Source organism: Mytilus edulis, chromosome 6 (assembly GCF_963676685.1).
Source record: "Mytilus edulis chromosome 6, xbMytEdul2.2, whole genome shotgun sequence".
Classification (NCBI taxonomy): Eukaryota; Metazoa; Mollusca; class Bivalvia; order Mytilida; family Mytilidae; genus Mytilus; species Mytilus edulis.
Window position 1 is genome coordinate 59898327 of NC_092349.1, and position 20695 is coordinate 59919021.

At 31.4% G+C, this 20695-nt stretch overlaps 2 protein-coding genes across 6 annotated transcripts in view; one reads left to right on the top strand and one right to left on the bottom strand.

The window, feature by feature from the left end:
• The window catches only part of LOC139528004 (probable ATP-dependent RNA helicase DHX37), a 43544-nt gene extending 32910 nt beyond the window's left edge, over positions 1-10634 (bottom strand). Inside the window, exons 1-5 of the mRNA XM_071323768.1 lie at positions 10299-10634; positions 5036-5218; positions 3996-4096; positions 3392-3797; positions 2808-2956 (exon numbers count right to left, since the gene is read on the bottom strand). Of these exons, the coding sequence (XP_071179869.1) occupies positions 2808-2956; positions 3392-3797; positions 3996-4096; positions 5036-5218; positions 10299-10379 (920 nt within the window). The 5' untranslated portion in view covers positions 10380-10634. The remainder of the gene's footprint in view (positions 1-2807; positions 2957-3391; positions 3798-3995; positions 4097-5035; positions 5219-10298) is intronic.
• Positions 10633-20695, top strand: part of LOC139528005 (vacuolar protein sorting-associated protein 53 homolog) — a 28616-nt gene continuing 18553 nt past the window's right edge. For all 5 annotated transcript variants that reach the window (XR_011665503.1, XR_011665502.1, XR_011665504.1 and 2 more), the window contains exons 1-10: positions 10633-10787; positions 11654-11784; positions 13309-13462; positions 13982-14097; positions 14621-14740; positions 15693-15771; positions 16118-16261; positions 16881-17023; positions 17438-17576; positions 19295-19411. Coding sequence is in view for 2 of the 5 variants with exons in the window: in XM_071323769.1 (XP_071179870.1) it covers positions 10686-10787; positions 11654-11784; positions 13309-13462; positions 13982-14097; positions 14621-14740; positions 15693-15771; positions 16118-16261; positions 16881-17023; positions 17438-17576; positions 19295-19411 (1245 nt within the window). In the remaining 3 variants the exon portion in view is untranslated. The remainder of the gene's footprint in view (positions 10788-11653; positions 11785-13308; positions 13463-13981; positions 14098-14620; positions 14741-15692; positions 15772-16117; positions 16262-16880; positions 17024-17437; positions 17577-19294; positions 19412-20695) is intronic.

The window sequence follows — 20695 nt, forward strand, 5'->3', positions numbered from 1 at the left end:
CAATTTAAAATATATACGTGTATACATTGAACATAAGAAAAAAACATATATTTTGAATAAATAGGGGTAAAAGTGTTGTAAATAGACTAGCCAACGTATGCCAACAGTATATGTAATCATCGAATGTCGATAGACTACAGTTGTATACCAAAAGAAGAAGAGAACCAATTTGATTTAAATACAGGTCGATGTATAACTTTTGCTTTGGTTCATTGAAGCTGTGGACCTAGGAAAATCACAGATTTATATTTCAATAAGATTGTTCTCAAACAAAGGAAGGAATTCGTCATCACAATTGTTATATATGCCACTGGACGAACACTAATTATCCCCAGGGAATGTGAATATTTTGCTGGGAAACTTTTGAGTATCAAAGTTTCAAATTAATTTCGGGATTTATTTTCTTTCTTGGTATTCAATAACCGAAAAAAGAATAAATTACTTGTTCGCTAAATAGGGATATTCTTGTCAGATAAAAGAATTTTAGTTATATTTAAAAAATAGGGAAATATGACATTAAATTGGTTCTGTCTTTTGTTAAACATCGTTAAAACGATGTGTGTCTAAGGTGAACGCCACAAGAACCCTGTAATACTAGTACGAGAGTATAGCATGTAAACATTCCTCCTCAATAATATGGTTGTATTGGAAAACTTTTCATACAGATTGACAACTCATTGTCCGATATGCATGCAATATTTGCCACATGACGCCCATAGTTCTTTCTACCATCATCACCTTATTCCTTGATATTGCTGTAAACATCGATGGTTCACACCCAAACAAAATGGGAGTAATGAACCTTCAGAGCTTCTCCGTGTTATACACTTGTGAAATATATAGACGAAATTTCTTTATTGAAATGAATCTACATCTCACAAACAGGATTTTCAAATAACGATTTTGAGTAATCACCTTACAAACCAATATAAACGTGTGGCAAGATATAACCATGAAGGAATTTAGTTTTTGTCAGAACTCATCACTATATCATAAACGTATACGTATATATATGCATACAGTTTCAAATATCAAGAACAAGCGTTCGATGTCGATAGTCTGTTCTCTAACTGTTCAGAGTTAGACATGTCACTTGTTCATTCTTGGAAGCCTTCATATTCCCCGTCTAACGATGGGAACTCATTCTGATTGTGTTGACTATAAATGCTTGTATGGTAATTCTGTCGTTTATCTGTACAAGCGGTTGCATTTCCTCTCCTTTCCCAACAAACAAACGAACGAAACGCAACTAGTCTGATTTCTCTGGAGCTCATCCTCAATGGCTCTTATACGTCAGGAAACTTACATGTATACTAATAATGATTGTTTCATGAACAACGATGTATGAACGAACTATTATAAATTCGTCAATATCTGTAATGCATGACTAAAGTATAACTTTTATTACAACTACTGTATTACTTATTTGGATTAATGACGGCTATCATGTTCAACATTGCACAACTATTATCATAGAATTTTAAAAAAAATCCTCAAAAATCCTCAAAAGATATAATGCCTTAGCTTAGATAATTAGTATTCTTTTCACAAAAAGTTCGTGTAAATGATTGTCAAATGAATTTAATTATGTAAGAATAAAATGTTAAAAGGAAACTAAAAAAAAATTATGCATGTTGTATGTTGTATTTTTTTGTCAATTAAAAACTTTAAAATTGCAATAGTTTTATTAGCATTTAAACACAGCCAGATTTGAATACAAGTTAAGAAATTCCGGTAAAGTCAATGATATCAAACAGATGTACAATGGTATATCAAATTGGGTAATATTGCATTTAGTTTTTATTAAAGATTAAAACTACTATTTTTTTGCTTCATATTTGAATCTTTACGCCAATTGCCGCTAAGAAAGTAATCAAAAATTGTTTCCTTTTATTTTTATACACTTTCGGAATTACGAATCTGAATTTTATTTTCAATTAATTTACACAATTTAATTATTGTATCTTTATTCTCATCGTGTATTTAATCTTAGTGTATTAACATCATGACAGCATATACTCTAATCCTTTCTATTTATCCTTTCCAAATAACAACATTTATACCTGTGTACGCTTGAACTCACACCTGCGGCTAAAGAGCTACAAGGTAAACAAATTGACCTCAAGCCGAGAAATATACAGTGACCTTTACAAAATAATATACACACTCTGCTCACACATTAGTTGCATTGAAATGATTATCAAAACAATAACGGTAAATAGAACTATAATATTTTCAGTTCAATATCAGTAAAAATGTTCAATAAATATTTTATGAAAAAAATCTCAACAATAATTAATTAAATTTATTCAAAAACATTTACTAGAGATAATTTTATAGGAGTTTAATTCAATCAATACAAAACGGTATATATATGCATATTCACTTTCGTTCATTCTTATATTGTGGTTTATAACTTCGACCATTCGTCAGCTGTGCGCTTTTAATTACGTATATTGTCGATAAGCTATAAGAGTTAAACAGATTTTATTTTTTCCCAGAATTCAATAAATCGGGCTAATACGTCACGACCCACTCGAGAATTCAACCAAAAAAGTTACAAATACTTGATTTTCTCCGTTATTAGAAGGAATATAAATTTAAAACTTTGCAAATGTGTTTTTTATGTTAAAATGAACATAATTAGATGATAAGTAAAAAATCGCGGAATTTCCCTTTAAGATAATCAATGCTGTAAATGTTACAAAATACTATTACATGTCAGTGCCTAAAATATTTAAATAGATTGACCAAGGAGATTGCAATATAACCCCCATTCCTTAAGTGCTGGTATAACTGCTGCTTACTGTGCATATCCAGCTTCGTAAAGGAATTGTGGAACCTGAGTTGTCTTTCCTGATCCCGTCTCACCACATATTATAGTAACCATGTTATCATTGATGGTTTCCATGACAGACTGTTCCTCTGACAAGATTGGTAACTTCAATCTTGAATCCTGTAAAATTTTAAACTTCATATTTATTTTTCTCAATTATTACAGGTTGAATATGTAAAATTTAAACCTGAGGCTTAATTTGCACTTTAAATTTTAAATGAAACAGTCAGTGTAGGGATCGCACAAGACAATCATACCATCCAACAAGATACAGTGGTAGAATCTGTTTCTAAGAAGATTTTTAGAGGATATGTAAACAAACCTCATCATCCTTTTTCAAGGATCTACAAAAGATAATCTTTTAACTGTAGGAAGTCATTCAGCATGGTTGCCTTTTAACTTGATGTCACAGTAGGCAAATTCAGAGGAAAGCATAAAAAATTGACCTCATTTTTGAATTTTGACCAATGAAGAACTGAAATCAACCAATCCACGCAATGATTATAAATAAAAATATCCACCTTCTATGGAAAGTATAACTTATCATCTAAATACCTGCATTTCAGGTAATCTTTGTACAGGTATATTAACAGCTGGCTTCTTATCCATTTTCTCTTTACTATTGTCACTATCTGTGGTACTTTTATCTTTCAATACTGACTTTTCTTTTAATTCTGAAGTTTCAGATTTCTTTTCATTTTGTATTTTTGCATTAGTCTCTGTTTCCATGGGAACATTTTTCTTTTCATCAATATCACATCCACTATCCTCTGTTTGACCTTGAACTTGACTTTGATCATCAGAATCACTTTCTTCATCAGTGGACATATCAGATGTATGAACAGAACTATCAGACTCATTACCATCATCTGACTCGTCAACGATCATTTGTGTGGACTTCTTTTTGCCTTTAGCAACACTATTTATTTCACCAGCGTCCATTATCTTTTCGTTCAGCTTCCTGCATTTGAAATTAAAACCAACAATTTCTTACATGAACACATAATAAAATTTTCATTTATGGTAGTTACAGATGAGCAACTTTTTTGTTTACATCTTACTTAACATATATGTAAAAGATAAAAACTTCAGTTTCATTAATTTTCTTTTTATGTACACAGGAAAAGTGAATTTCTAACATTAGAACCAGTTAACTAACCTTTTAAATTTTCCTGTCTGCATCTCCGCTACACTAGAAAACTGTTTAAGTTCTTCAGTACTGGCTTGAACTTTAGATAGAGAATCTAACAATTCAGCTCTCTACAGTGAAGAAATGAATTTTAGGATTTTATCAACTAAACATTGCTAAAAAAATTGTATGTTGGAATTTATAACAATGTAAAACAATTTTCCAAACTATCAAAAGTATGAAATAAACAATTTACAGGCTATCCAGTCTCAATAAGATTTAGCTTTGTTTCGTGTGAATTTTAGCAATGACGCCATCTAATTAAATTTCGAGTAGACCTTCTATGACCATATAAGCGATGTAAACATAAACATAGATATAAACAGATTAAGCAACTTGTGCACTTGGATTTTTATAGGTCTACTAAATTTTGTATTATAGATTAAAAATTTATGTTTATCATCGTTTTTTTCCTAAATAAGAATGATTTTTTGTGGATCGAATAAGTCAATCAAATTATGTACCTTTGTTTCACTTTCAATTTTGACATTCTTTTCCTTTAAATAACCGTACACGGACAAAGCATGCGTTATCATAGAGTCTACATCTTTCTACGTGGTTAAATTGGAGTTTACATGAATACAGGTTTAATGAGGTCGAGTTATTCACTTGCAAGTGAATAATTCATTATCAATTTTTATTAGCTTAATTTGACAAAATTGAACCATTTTAGCTGCTAAAAGTGAATTATTATTTCACTATTTCACTTTCATCAATGATTGAACAAAAAAAATCATACTTTAGATTTTTTATATATCTCGTAGCTAGTGCCCCTTTAACTTCAAGACATTCATTTATGGAAAACAAAGTTTGAAAAAAAATTAAACTATGACTTTCCTTTTATAAGTATTCACAACTTTTTCAGATTTGTAAAGATTTAGACTTTGACCTGCAGACACTTGCATCTAGATACCTTTTAGTTTCTTCTCATTGGGTTGCTGATTATTGATATATGTACAAAAAATTTCTTTTAATTCATGTTTTTAATTTAATACTTGTATTTGACTTACATGAGTTTTCTTCTTCTTTCTCTCCAGCACTTGTTGCAACCTTTTTCTTTCTTTTTTCGACAGCTGTTTAACTTTCTTTGTTGTCTGGATGAGAGTTTTTGATTTACGTTTCTCTGAAGGAAGAACCAATATATTGCTTTCATCATCCTTTATTGATGCTTCTATTTCTGGATCAAGTTTTATCTATAAAAAAGCAAAAATAACAAAATTTTAAAGCAGATATAACATGTATAAAACAAGTGAAACTGTAAGCTACTGCTCACTGATGATACCACTTCCAAAATATTTACGTAAACAGGAATTTGTTGAGTGATGAATCTGAAATCGCAACACATGTTATAGCTGACTTATATATTAACCCTGAAACCAAATTTCAGAAATCCTTGTATTGCAGTTCCTAAGAATAAGTTTTCATGGGAAGGACAGACTGACAGATGAATAGATGGCTTGACGGACAAAGGTAAAACAGTGTACCCCCACTTTTTAAAGCAGTGGTTTGAGGAGACAGTACCTCATGATTCAGGATAAATGTTACAAACTGACTGATGAACATTTGTGACAACTCATTGATGGGATATGCATAATATATTTGTAGGACTGAAATGTATGGCGGGTTCCAAATCTATGGCAGATTCCTAATCTATGGTAAATGTGACGTTACAATTGCCAAACAACTCAAATCTTTGGCAGATTTTTGTTTTCTCCACATCTATGGCAGATCTGGGGGAAAGAGTAACATATAACGTCACAATTCATTTAAATAACGCCATATTACATCTTCGCCGCCGCAAACTATTGCAGAACCCATAGATTTTAACATCATTCAAGATGAAGGTATTATTCGGAAGAGGGACAAAATGTGCTGTACCGGCCGAAGCCTGCGATGAATAAGAGCAACGCTATTTTCAGTACCGCATATTTTAGACTGAAAGGACTTTTAGTAGTAGTTTACTGTCTACGGCTGGCAAAGTTTATGAAGTGGAAGATAAAATTACCGGATACAAACTTCATTTAAATAGTCATCAAATGAAAAAGATTTATTAACGATATCGCTGAAATAAATATTATTTGAGAATTCAAACTGTTTATTCTTATTTGTTACTTTTATATATTTTTTTTATAAAAAACAGCCTTCTTGTTTATGAAAAGACTTATTATGTTGGTTTAATAAATCATTATGGGTTAAACAGGTACCATGCACAGATTAAAGAAACAGAGCACATCATTTTAAATCATCATCAAAATAATAAAAGAAAAAAGATATGTATTAACGATGAAATAAATATTATTTGAAAATTCCAACCGTTCTTTTTTATTTCTCTTTTTAAGAAGAAAAAAAACTGCCTTCTTCTTTGTTAAAGGAATTACTAGTTGGTTTCATGAATGGGTTAAACAGGTACCATGCATAGATAACAAAATCTTGTTTATGGGACAAATAGTTACAATCTTTAATTCTGTTTTAAGGTATATAATTTCATCATTTATGATTATTTGGGTTGCCATCATGATTTGGTTGTCCACTATGGAATGTTTATTTCACATGTGTTTATAAAAAAAACGACATGCTCCCATTGCCGTATATTTCCAAGTGCAAAAGACAAGTCATTGGCCGAAAATGTCCTGTATTGTTTCCCATTTGCACAAAAATTTGCCATAGATTTGGAAACAACAAAAATCTGCCATAGATCATTTGTAGATTAGGAAATTACAAAACTTGTCATAGATTAGGATTTAAGGAAATTTGCCATAGATTTGGAATGGCATGACCTCATATTTACCATAGATTAGGAATATGACATAGATTTGGAACCCACCATAGATTTGAGTCCTACATATTTGCCACCGAATGTTAAGCTAGCAATACACAAACAATCGAAACTTTAAACCGCATGATCTGTGGATTGTGCAAAATACATTTAACTTATATATATATATAGTGATGGCCGGCCTTAAAACTTTCAAAACTATCTTACTATACAGGTGAGTCTGTACACAAGAGTATTTTTTTAGGTGAAAATACTGCAATGTTCGCATCCTTTTCATTGGTCTTGTGTTTAATAATTTTGTAATCATGTTCTGGTAAGTGTATTGCTATAAATTTTTGTTTTCATTGTCTCAAAAATAAAGTTAGATTTTGACAACATTTTTTTGTATTGAATAAATCTTGATCATGTTTACGTTAATGTACTGAGCACTATATTTTTTTGTCATTGTTCCGAAGTAAAATTAGATTCTGATGTTTTTTTATTGAATAAATCTTAATAGATATAGGCAGGGCTCACACTACTTCAGAATTATAGGGAGAAGTGACTTCTCTTTTTGAAACTGATAGGGAGAAGTGGTGAGATTTGAAAGAGAAGTGCTCATTCGCGCGGGTGCGTTACAATGTTTGGATTTTACAATAGTATAAAGGGCCATATGTAAATAATGTTCTTTTTATGTTGTTCAATTCATATGAGTAAAAAATTACAATTAAAGTAACATTTGAAATTAAAAGTTGTTTAAGTTTTACTAAGGTTCTTGTGAGAAACTACCAACTAAATATCTAGCACTAAAAAAAAAAAAATATTTTAAAAAATGTAAAGAAATTATATCAATTACAATTTAATTAAAAATTATCTTGTGTATGAAATTCAGTGTTTCTCATAAAAAAAATATAAAAGTTATTAAGCTGGGCCATAATATATTGATATTAGTATAATAGTCTCAGAGTTAAGCAACTTTAATCAATAGTTTGAAACATTCATAAAAAATATAGGGAATTATATACACCAATCAATTAGATGTAACCAAAAGTCTCTTAATGAGTGTGGGATGCGTAATTTTTCCCTTTGGGATCAATATTCTTCTGTCAGCTGTTCCATCCGTGCGTCCGTAGTAATTATTGTAAAAGTACGGATTTCGGTCATAGCTGGTCCGGTTCAGATCCGTAGTTTAGAAATCGGTCAATGGCGGAAGAATGCAAGAAAATTTACAAAAATAAACTATGTTTGACAAGTTATTTGGAAAGGAACATGACGGTTTTAATGCAATAAATGGATTAAACATTTACTGGAGGCAACTTTTATCACCTTTAAATGAAGTAACAAACTTATTTTGGCCGCCGAAATTTAGGTTGATGTACGTTTTCGAGTAACAAGCACCGGAACTTGCGAAAATGCACGAAGTGATAAAAAGTTGTATTTTTATCAAATAACCTGATACACACTGCGAAGACAATGCTCCAACCTCTTTTCTAAAGATAATGAATAAATTATGTCTGAATTTCTTTAATTATCAGTTAAAAATTAATGTTTCATCAACTTGGTAAAAATTGAAAATGTCCGATGACGGAAGCGACTGAAAGCGACTTTCATCAAGAACAGGGCGACTTGTTTTCGCTTTTGGGGGTCGGGGAAAGCGAAGTGACGGTCGGGAGGGCGACTTCTTCGCCCAAGTCGCCTGGTAGCGTGAGCCCTGTATAGGAAGATGTGGTGTGAGTGCTAATGAGACAACTCTCCATCCAAATAACAATTTTAAAAAACCATTATAGGTCAATGTATGGCCTTCAACACGGAGCCTTGGCTCACACCGAACAACAAGCTATAAAGGGCCCAAAAATGACTAGTGTAAAACCATTCAAACGGGAAAACCAACAGTCTAATCTATATAGAATTAAAAAAACAAGACACGAGAAACACGTATAAATTACATAAACAAACGACAACTACTGTACATCAGATTCCTTAATCATGTTTTGGTTATGTTGGTTTAATTTGTATTGCTATATTTTTTTCCATTGTTTCAAAATAAAGTAAGAGTCTCAAAAGATTTTTTTTGTGCTGAATAAATCTTAAATTATGTTTCGATTAGTGTACATACTTTTTGCTGTAAATATCTCTTTTTCATTGTGTTTAAATATTTGTTAAATAAAGTAAGATTTTCATGTTGATTTTTTTTTTGTGCTTCAATTATGTTTAAGTTAGTGTATTGCTATAAATATAATTTTTCTCCATTGGTTCAAAACATATTTTTTTATGGATACATTATAAAAAATATCTACATGTAATAATTAACATGACTAGCTGGAATTTGAATAAAAATTGGGCCTAGGGGCAAACGTGTAAGGTGCAAAAATGCATGAGGCGGGACCTGATACTATTTGTTATGAACCTTAAATATTCATGATATTTGGAAAGATTCACATGACTCATGAGATTGACTTGGGACAGATCAATTTGGTGCAGGATGTAATTTCTATAGTGTAGTCAGATCACCTCTTCAAATATCTAAATTGCAATTTTACAATAATATGAGGCAGGCATTACCTGTGATAGGGGATGAAGTCTGCATGAATTTTTTTTTTTTTTAAAAGAAACGTAAGTACCCGAGGAATGTTTCCAATTTTGGTTCTGTTGTTAGGGATTTTAGTTGTGTCGTTATTTAAGTTATCACATCATATTCAATGTAAATGAAGAAATGCTGTCATCAGGTAACGTTTTTTTTCATTTCAAACAATTATTAAAAATGAATTGGTATTGAGATTACTCTGACGTCCAACGCCTATTTTGGCAGACAAGCTGGGGTCTTGGGACGTCAGAGCTAGTCCCATATGAAAAAGTGGATATTTGCCCGTCCAAAATGGATGCGCTGCTTCGTTGCTTCTACGACTGACGGCCCTGGAATTATATAAATCGGGCTTCAATCTGTCCATTTTTTATTTATCTCTTCATTTATATAATTCCAAGGCTGTCAGTCATCCTTAGAAGCAACTAAGCAGGGCATCCATTTTGGACAGGCAAATATCCACTTTTTGATATGGGATGAGCTCTGATATCACACGGCAGCTTGTCTGGCAAAACAGCCATTGGACGTCAATCTCAGACTAGGATTTCATGTAAATACTGGTGGAGGATATTCAATGTATATACTAACTTTTTTATATACCGTACTCCGGGTTCCAAGTGGTGTGTCTTGATTGGCAGAATATATTTACAGTTGCGATACATATTGTAGATGCAAATAGAACTGAGAGTGATTTAGAATGGATTGTCATCATAATTACCATATATTTAAAATCTGATTTTAGAACCTGTCATCTATAAATGTAGACAGAAAATCTGAATACCGATAATTTACAGGAAAGGGTCTATCTGAGAATCTCAGTATCTGTCACCAGTCATTATAGTCATACCATGATACTCATACTCATAGACTCATACTATTTAAAACCTGTCTTGGTATTACACTCTCGTTTAGTCTACTAAATTTTATAGTAGCTTACTTTCTTTTCACCAGATCGATCTACAACTGTGTCATTTTGTTGCCTTGCTTTCCAGTTAAATCCTCCTTTCCTTTTCCCCATTTTAATTTTCTATTGCACTACACGTGTTTTAGTGACCGTACAACATCTTTCCGGTTTTCCTTTATTTGGTACGCAAAAAAAATAATTCTGCACTCGAACACTAGAAATGTACGGTTTTATTTTTTAAAATAAAATAAAATTAATTGAAAGTCCTCAAAATGAATGCATGATGCATAGAAACATAAAAAATAATTAAATTCCTTGCTTAATTCTATCAAGATTAGATTGTCTATATTCATACATTTTAGCGGAAGTAGAATCGGAGTTGCTTCCCTTAAGTTTGTTGACAAATCACAACCACTTGGGATGGCTGCTGTAGCTGATGATGAAGACTTTATATATGAAGATTTACTGAATGCATCCATTCCTCAAACATTTTCACCAGAAATCCAGGAAGCAATAGATCAGGTCTGATAGCAACGTAAAATGATTCGATCCTGTTTCATTTTGCTGAACCATCTTTTGACCTCACAGACACAGTAACAACTGTCAGATATATATCATATAATGTAGAATTACTATTCAGTTTTAAGTAGACAAAAACTGATTTGATATTGAAACTAGTCACAATTTAAAAAGTCCCATGGGTTGATTGGAATTCAAAAAAAAAAAAAATGATCTTCCCTAGGGCCTATTCCCATTATCAACAATAAACATGTTGGGCACAAGTCAGGAAAAGTGGGTTATTCCTAGTCCAAATATTGTTGGGTCATATCCTCGTGTGATGTGTTTTCACAGCTTATGGCTTTCACTGTCGAGTTTTTATACACCTTATTGCTAATCCCGGCTGACCCGGCCGCTTGAACTTTTGACGCATACAACAATCACTTTTCCATTGTGGCGTCAGATATTTTGTTTTATGACGTCAAAATTTTACGGGAGCCTGTGTGATATCCAGTAATTGCGGACAAATAGCGATAAGGTGTATTCAATCACGTGTGTACTCAAATTTTAAAAAGCATGTTCTGTCAAATGTTTTTAGGTACATGTATTTAGAATTTTCTTATGTCAAAAAACACTGTCTTATGTTTCCGTATGAAGTAAAAACTGGATCAGTATTAGGACAGGAGATGACTATAAAATTCCGGAAAAGAGTTTTTTTCTAAAGTCGTGGTTCTAGTAATTGCTTGAATGATGAAAAAAGTTATTTAATTCTTTTCTGTACTCAAACTGACTCGTTAATAGTTTTTGGTTGATGTATCATGTGAACAATAACAATACTGGTAATTAGTCATTTACATTTTGTAAATATGTCAGCATATATTGTTTTGTAGGTATTGCCAAGTGATGATCCATTAGACAGGGCAGATTTTAATCCAATAGACTATATCAACACACTGTTTCCAACTGAGCAGTCCCTGGCTAATATTGATGATGTTGTTGGCAAGATCAGATATAAAATCAGGTATAATATGTACAATAGAATATTTCTTTTTTTTTATTCTAAAAAATATTCTATTCTATACAATACAATACACTTTCATTACTGTACAAAATCAGAAAACATTGGGCCAAGTGAGCTTTTCTCATCACTTGGCGTCCATCGTCTGTCCTCCATCGTCGTAGTTGTTAACTTTTACAAAAATCTTCTCCTCTGAAACTACTGAGACAAATTTAACCAAACTTGGCCACAATCATCATTGGGGTATCGAGTTTTAAAAATGTGTCCGGTGACCAAGCCAACCAACCAAGATGGCCGCCATGGCTATAAATAGAACATAGGGGTTAAGCAATAAGAGCAAATCTGACATGGGTTGAAATTGTTTATCAGGTCAAGATCTATCTGCCCTGAAATTTTCAGATGGATCGGACAACCTGTTGTTGGGTTGCTGCCCCAGAATTGGTAATTTTAAGGAAATTTTGCCGTTTTTGGTTATTATCTTGAATAGTTATTGCCCTTTCTAGTAAATTTTTAAACAATTTTCATAAGTTTTGTAAATTTTTATTCTTTTATGATATGCACATAAACAAATAAAAGTTGAGCGACACGGACTCTTTAGAGGCTCTAGTTTAAATCTGTAAACTTTTTTTAAAGTTCTGTCATATATATTTGTAAATCTAATCTAGAAGGTTTTTTTCACTGGTCAGTTTTCATGGTTGTGGCTGAAAAATAAAAAAAATTGGTTTTGAGAGATTATTTTATTGCACTGATCACAAAAAGGCTACCATGTAGTTACTTTAAAAGAAAATAAAGAAACTGAAGAAGGCCAATGGCTGAAACGTCTTACATAATGGTTTATTACTACAAAAAAAAATTACAGGTGAGCTCTTGTTATATTATGCTTGTAGTTATTTTTTTCAAAGTTAAGGTTTGTATATGTAAAAATTTATAACATAATATGGTCAATGAAATTTGTAAACAAGGCTTTTTCTTGTCTTCATGTATTTATTTTGACTGTCAGTAGACTCAGTACCATGTTAAAAAAATCATTTTTATGCCCCATCTATGATAGTATAGGGGCATTATGTTTTCTGGTCTGTGCGTCCGTTCGTCCGTCTGTCCCGCTTCAGGTTGAAGTTTTTGGTAAAAGGTAGTTTTTGATGAAGCTGAAGTCCAATCAACTTGAAACTTAGCACACTTGTTGCTTATGATATTATCTTTCTAATTTTAAAGCCAATTTAGACTTTTGACCGCAATTTCATAGTCCACTGAACATAGAAAATGAAAGTGGGAGTTTCTGGTTAAAGTTTTTGGTCAAGGTAGTCTTTGATGAAGTTGAATACCAATCAACTTGAAACTTAGTACACATGTTCCCCTTGGTATGATCTTTCAAATTATAATGCCAAATTAGATTTTTCACCCAATTTCACGGTCCATTGAACATGGAAAATGACAGTGCGAGTGGGGCATTTGTGTACTTTGTACACATTCTTGTTCAATGTGTTTCAGTTATTCACGAAACAAATAATTTCTTTTACCATGTTTTAGGAGCCTTGATGATGATATCCGTTTAGTTGTAAGAGGTCAGACCAATGTTGGAGAAAGTGGGAGGCAGTCATTGGAAGAGGCACAGAAAGCAATACAGGAATTGTTTGCCAAGATAAAAGACATCAAAGATAAAGCTGAAAAATCAGAAGAAATGGTGAGGAGGATTTATTACAATGATTTGATCTCACAAACTTATAACTAGACTTTCACAAATATTTTATATTTTATATTTCAAAACTTTAATTCTTAACTATACATAACATCTTCTTATATCTATAACAATAAATAAAGTAAAGGAAAATAAAACCATAAATGAAACCTGCATTTTTTACTTAATTTATTTTCTGCTACTTTATTAATTATTGACGTGTTTCAAATTCCCAGAATACTCCAAATATTCCTATAGTTTGGGTTGCTTATGTAAATAATGAAATGATACTCTCAAGTAAGTGGAACAGAACTCGTCCTATATATATTAAGTTCAAAATTTTTACTTCATGCTTCCATATGTTAAAGATTCAACTTTATATAAGACAAATTAGTGTCCTTTCCAGGAAATGTGTTTAGTAAATTTGGAAAAGAACTGTGTTGGATTCATTATTAATCATGTTAATTTTGTTGATACATTTTAACTTTTTTTATACCAGTTTATTATTTTGTGTTTTTGTTTTAGGTTAAAGAAATTACAAGAGATATCAAACAACTTGACCATGCAAAGAAAAATTTGACATCATCAATAACAACACTAAATCATTTACATATGTTAGTAGGAGGGGTTGATTCTCTGACGTAAGTATCACTCTTCTTAATTTGTAATAGAAATAGTGTTTTACTATTTTAATAATTAGACATTTATTTCATTCTAAATTCTTTATTATCTATATCCTCAACATTGCTTTGTTGTAAACCAACAGATTTGTGCAAACAACAACATCAAAAAAGTACTACAACTGTGAAAATAAATTTTGTCAAAGTTGGCTTATTAAAATCTGAGACATTACTGCACAAATTCATATATCCACAGGAGGCAACAAACAGGAAATCCCCATTAAAGAATCACTGATTATTTATAAAGGACAAGTTCCTTTTATCATATTTTTGGTGTGAAGTATTTTGGGGCATTTTCATATTGAGGCCAAAAAAGCACAACAGTCATTCTTAATGTTTGATGTACTAAGAGTTTGTAAAGGTGGATGATTTTTTTCTAAAAAAAGTCTTTCTATTTATCAAGTGGTGTTTGATTGCCACCTTATGAAGTTATGCCTTAAAACGTGTTTCAGTTATATTCAAGATATATGTACATTAATTACAGATTACTAACCAAGAGAAGACAATATGGAGAAGTAGCTAATCTGTTACAAGGTGTTCTCAACGTCCAGGAACATTTTGACAGATACATGTCTATTCCTCAGATCAAACAACTGTCGGACAGGTAATTTAAAGCTATAGATATTTAGCTTTAAGATATATATTACAATAATTTAATTTTGGCTGACGTTATTTTGTTATGAGTCCATAGACATAATTAAGTCATGTGACCGTGACGTCATCAACATTTTTTCATTGTTTTTCTATTGTTTCAAATGGAATTTAGAATTAAATTATAAGAAATGACTGTAATATTTTTTTCTGTCTATTCGAAATAACTTTAAAAATGTGGTGCACACTGTTAAATAACCCGCTACGCGCTTTATTCAGTGTGCACCAAATTTTTAGTGTTATTTCTTCATAGACAGAAAAAAATATTACAGTCATTTCTTAAATGTATGTAAAGTTGGATGCAGTTATAGTTGCATCATCATTCTTAAACTAGTGGTAAATGATGAGAACATATAGAATTATAGATATACAATTTGAATGTATATATGTACTGGACCAACAGGTTAACATTCTAGCTCGCAAGGTAACAGTCAGTTAGAAGAAAAATAGTCTCTTCTCCTCTGGATGCAGCAAAATTTGGTAGTTTTTATAGTGTTGGCCTGACTGATCTCAATTGATTCCTCCATTTGTGCATCTCATGCACATATTTGTTTCCTAAGAAATGAAAGATGTGTTACAATCCAATGAATTTAATTTGATAGATAATTCACTAATATAAGTCCATCATAAGTAAGAAATAAAGATTTTTAATGATAATTTTAAATAGAATAACTGAAATACCTTAAGTCTTCGCTTTTGCCTTTTTATCAATGTACATGTAGTTTTAAGTAATATAGTCAAGAGAGGTATGAAAAAATAAGTTAGTTTATATGGATACACTATGTAGAGCTTGATTTAGTGTATAGATCCATGTCTTAATTTAAAGATATTTATATTGTTGGGGTTGGGTGTATACCCTATAAGTTTTATCCATAATTACACTAAATCCTGATTTTTATTGACAGAGTAAAACAGATACAAGGTGAACTAGGCACACAAATACAAGCTGATTTCGAAGAGGCATTTCAGGGAGCGGGAGCTAAGGTATATTTTATTTAGAATTAAAGATGTATTTTATTAGAAAATATTTTAAGAAATACACTGTTTTTAGAATGGATAAGATTTTAAACCAATTAACCAAACAACAAGAAAAAGTGCACTGAAAAAAGTACTTAGATCTTGAAAAAGATAATAATGCAAAATATACACATTTTGGACCTATATGTAGTTGTCAGATTATGAGCCGTTGCCTAATGATATGTAATTTCAAACTTTAAAATTACAATTTCTAAACCCTTAGTTAGAGAACATTAAACAAATAACAGGTAATCAAACCTAAATGTAGTGACTTCATCTCTTTTTTTGTTCTTACCCAGTACATTTATTGCAGTATGGTCCAGGAAATCAGAGACAGTTAAAGGAAGCCTGCCTTGTAGTTAGTGTATTAGACCCAAGAGTAAAGAAAGATCTCCTGAACTGGTTTGTGAAACTTCAGCTGTCAGAATACCTGGTATTATTTGGAGAAAATCAAGATGTAAGTATTTTGAACTAGACTGCTCTTCCATCAATTGGCATCAAACAAATTAAATGTTTTTTCAAAATTTTCGCTTCTGAAACCAATAAAACATTAGAAGCAAAGTTGAATGATGCTTCAACTGCATTATAGTTACCGTTTCACTAATTAAGTTTACACAAGTCATAAGTGAACTTAACGGAAAATAGAAAGATCTGTTGACAGTGGCGGATCCAGAAATTTTCATAAGTGGGGGCCCACTGACTGACCTAAGAGGGGGCCCGCTCCAATCACGCTTCAGTGATTCCCTATATAAGCAACCAAATTTTTTCCCGAAAAGGGGGGGGCCCGGGCCCCCTGGCCCCCCCTAAATCCGCCTGTGGTTGAAAACACAAAAGATAATCAAATACAAAATAAAACAATGTACTTAAAAATAAGTTTCTTATAGAAAAACATTGATATAACAGATTTTCTTCTTTTTATGAGTTATTATAGTAACAATCCAAAGCATAATAATATGTATTTCATTTATATCCTTAAAGAGTCATGGAAGTATTCAACGGAAACGTTGAGAAATTTTATATTATACAATAGTAGCTAAATTGATTAAAGATGTTAACTAGTTTTATTGTTATTTTAGGTGGCCTGGTTAGATAAGATAGACAGAAGATATGCCTGGATAAAGAGAACATTAGTTGACTTTGAAGAAAAGTTTGGTCATTTGTTTCCATCAGACTGGGAAGTTAGTGAAAGAATATGTGTGGAATTTTGTGATTTAACCAGGTAAAGTTTTATACAAGTGCTACACGTGATGCAATTGCATTGAAAAAAATATACAAATATTCCAGTCATCACTAGTAATCATAATCTTTTTTTGTCAGGCCAGTAGAATTTTACTAAAAAGAGGTCTCACAAAAAAATGTAAAAAAAAAGGGTGATCTCAGACTTGTAAGTTAATTTTTGTTTAAAAGCTTAATACAATATGTACAAGGAAATTGAATGCTGGTAAGAGTTATTTAGCACATTTAAAGCAAGAGATAAAAAAAAAATCTACATTGATTTTTATACTTGCTGTTCTGATATCAGACCTCTTTGCAACTCTTGCATTTTCCGCTGTTGGGCTTTATCAAGCATGACATATAAGTTGCAGCTTGAAAATTAAACTGGTTCAGAAACCATCATTATTTGTATTTCCAGGAAAGAGCTTTCAAAGATTATGACAAAGAGGAAGGTTGAGATAGATGTTAAGCTGTTATTGTTTGCTATACAAAGGACAACTAACTTTGAGACCTTACTGGCCAAAAGGTTTACTGGTGTAACATTGCAAGAGTTTCAGGTATACATTTACTGTAACTATTATCAATAGTTTGAACTGTACATGTATAGGTTTGAATATTATACACCCACATATTATGGTAGTTAAACTGCAATTACCTGGTCTTGCCATTTATCTATCTATTCCTCCCTTTGTTTTGTCTGTAGATTTTGGCACATATTGTTCATTCTAATGTAACAACGTTTGTAACGTTCATTTTGATTGGATAACGTCACTTTTTTACATGGCATCAATTGACAATTGATTCTATGGGACGTAGGCGCAAGCGCAGACGGCATATGACAGATTTTAATTACTGTGGATTCATTTATTTTCGTGGGTACCAATTTTCGTGGATAAGGGAAAACATGGATGTTCGTGGATATTTAATTTCGTGGTTTTGATGCAGTCTTCCTATAAGCCCATAGCAAATTTGTCATTCGTGGAACATTTAATTTCGTGGTTTACATGTAACCACGAAACTCACGAAAATTGGTATCCAACGAAAATTAATGAATCCACAGTACATGTTTTAAAGTTGTTTTCTGTCAGTTTCATTAGAATGGAGATAACAATATTGTATTTTAAGCTCCGACGGCATCAATTGGGGATTTGATGGTCGCAAATACCCGTTTACTGTCTCCACTAACGCGTCGCCAGTAAACTTAATTTGCGACCATCAAATCCCCATTTGATGCCGTCGGAGCTTAAAATACAATACAGTTATCTTCTTAGCATCAATACTAAGGAGTTCGCGGGTCTAAATCATTTATATAGGATTTCTCTATATTTTTCTATAAATGAACTTTATCTTATAGTTAATAGAAAAATAAAATAAAAAAGTGGGGTCACCGTTCATTTGCGCTCACAATCTGCCTTCGAAAGAAGCATACATTTTTGTAATGGCGGTTTTTTTCTGTTGAAGTAATAGGAGAAATAAAGGTAATATCGAAATAAAAAAAAGAAATTTATTACAGAAATCGCTAAAATTTTACAATAATATAGTTTAAGTACAGCTTATATGGAAATTATATTAAAAAAGATAGGTCACCGATGAGTTGATAAAGATATTTCAATTTTAGAGCCAAAAAATGGCATTTTTCCACCAAAGGGATATAATTTGGAACTTTTTCAATGATGTATACATTTTGAAAGTCATCTGGGGCCAACACGAATTGATTGTTTTGAATGATTTTTGTACCATATGATAAAGTAACAACTACAAAAGGAAATAAATAAAATTTGCAATGAAAAACAAATGTTTGATTTTTTTCTGAAATTTTTATACCCTCGAGCCTCCTTAATGCTATTTAATTTTTATTGTACAGATTATTCATTTAATTTTTTGACAAAATCTACTAGCAACTTAGGGTATACTTTAATGTCTCATCGGCATATACCCCAACAATTAAGGGACATATATATGTCTTTAAGACAGCAACCAAACCACATAAAATAGCAAAAGATATTCTCTTTGACAATAGACAGGCAAACAGGATTACCAAAATATCACACTCGCTATTGTAGAATTAAATAAGTTTGAAGTGTGAACCCCTCTATAGTATACATATATAACATGTTTAATTTCGAATTTAAAATCAAATTATTTAATAGTGTTTTTTCCTGGGTTCAGTTAATTTTCATTGTAAGAAAAAAATGTTAAATGATATCTTTTCCATGGCAATGTATTCAGCAATGACTATGCATAAAATTTAAGTAATGTAAATTCTGATAAACAGGGAAAGAAATCAGTGAGTGTTGCTCCTCCAACAAGTAATCCATTTGAGGAAGAATCTTCTAATCCATTTGAAAGTGATATGGAGAATGAAGAGAAAACACAATCAGATGACAATAAGGTTTGTTTTATCAAAATATTATTATATATTTCAACATGTGGTGAAATATACAATTTTAATCTATGTTTATTAAGGAATTGTTGTTCAATGGAATTAACTTTATTTTTTTTTTTTTTTTTTAAATTATAAAAATGCACAAAAAATAACTTTAGTTGACATTTATATATTTTTAATTGAGTTAAAAATGAATACATCAATACATTTAAAAAAATACTTAAAACTCAGATTCAACATTTTGTTTATAACATGTGATAGAATGGACAGATTTTTAAGCTTAAAAAAATACTGTAGAATTATTTTTTCTTAGTTTTAGTTTAAACATATTTTATTTGCAAAAGTAGCAAAAGGGATTGGACACAAGTTATAACAACATTAGAGACGTCCTCTCCCAATATAAATATAAACACAAAGTACATTAGATAATGGCGAAAAAGAAAAAATACAACATAGTAGTAATGCATGTAATACATACTTCAAACAAAAATTAGAAATAAAAAGAAAAAAGAAAAAAAAATACAATATAATAAGGAATAATAATGAAACAACTAGACTGGAGTGAAAGGTTGTAAAGTAGAAATTTAGAATGTTAATTGATTGTTTTAAATCTTTGTGTTATTCTGATATAAGATTGTACGGACTCAAAAATGTCTTTGTTTTGCTGAAAAGAAAGGTCACCGTCACCAGCTAATAGAAGCTCAATGGATATAGCATAACTTTCTAATTTTGAAAACAGTATTTCTCTTGCTTCGTTATGAAGAGCGCACTCTAAAAAATAGTGTATACTATCCTCAACAGGGTGGCCACAGCTGCATGCGGGACTTGGTTTAATATTAACACGATGTAAATCTGAATTTAAAGAACTGCACATATTTCTCAAACGTGTATGAATGATATTAAGTTTTCTATCCCCACAACTGAAATAGGAAGGTGGCTGTATCAATTTGGACTTCATCTTTCGTTTAAAAATATTTATGTTTTTGGACGTACGTATGTCGGGGGGAAGGCTATTCCATTCAATAGTAGTGGATGGGAAAAAGGATTTTCTAGTTATGTCTAGTCTATAACCGGGTACTACATAATTATTACTGTTTCGCAAATCGTAGTTAGATACTTGACCAACAAGCGGGGGCATTAAATCACATAGATAATCAGGGGCAGTTTTTTCTTAACATTGATGTAAAGAATTATGCAGTGAAATAAATAGATCTTAAAATTTATAAAAAGGGTACATGAAATGCTTTAAAAAATGTTGTGTATCAGTGTGTTTTCCTTGAAATAACATTT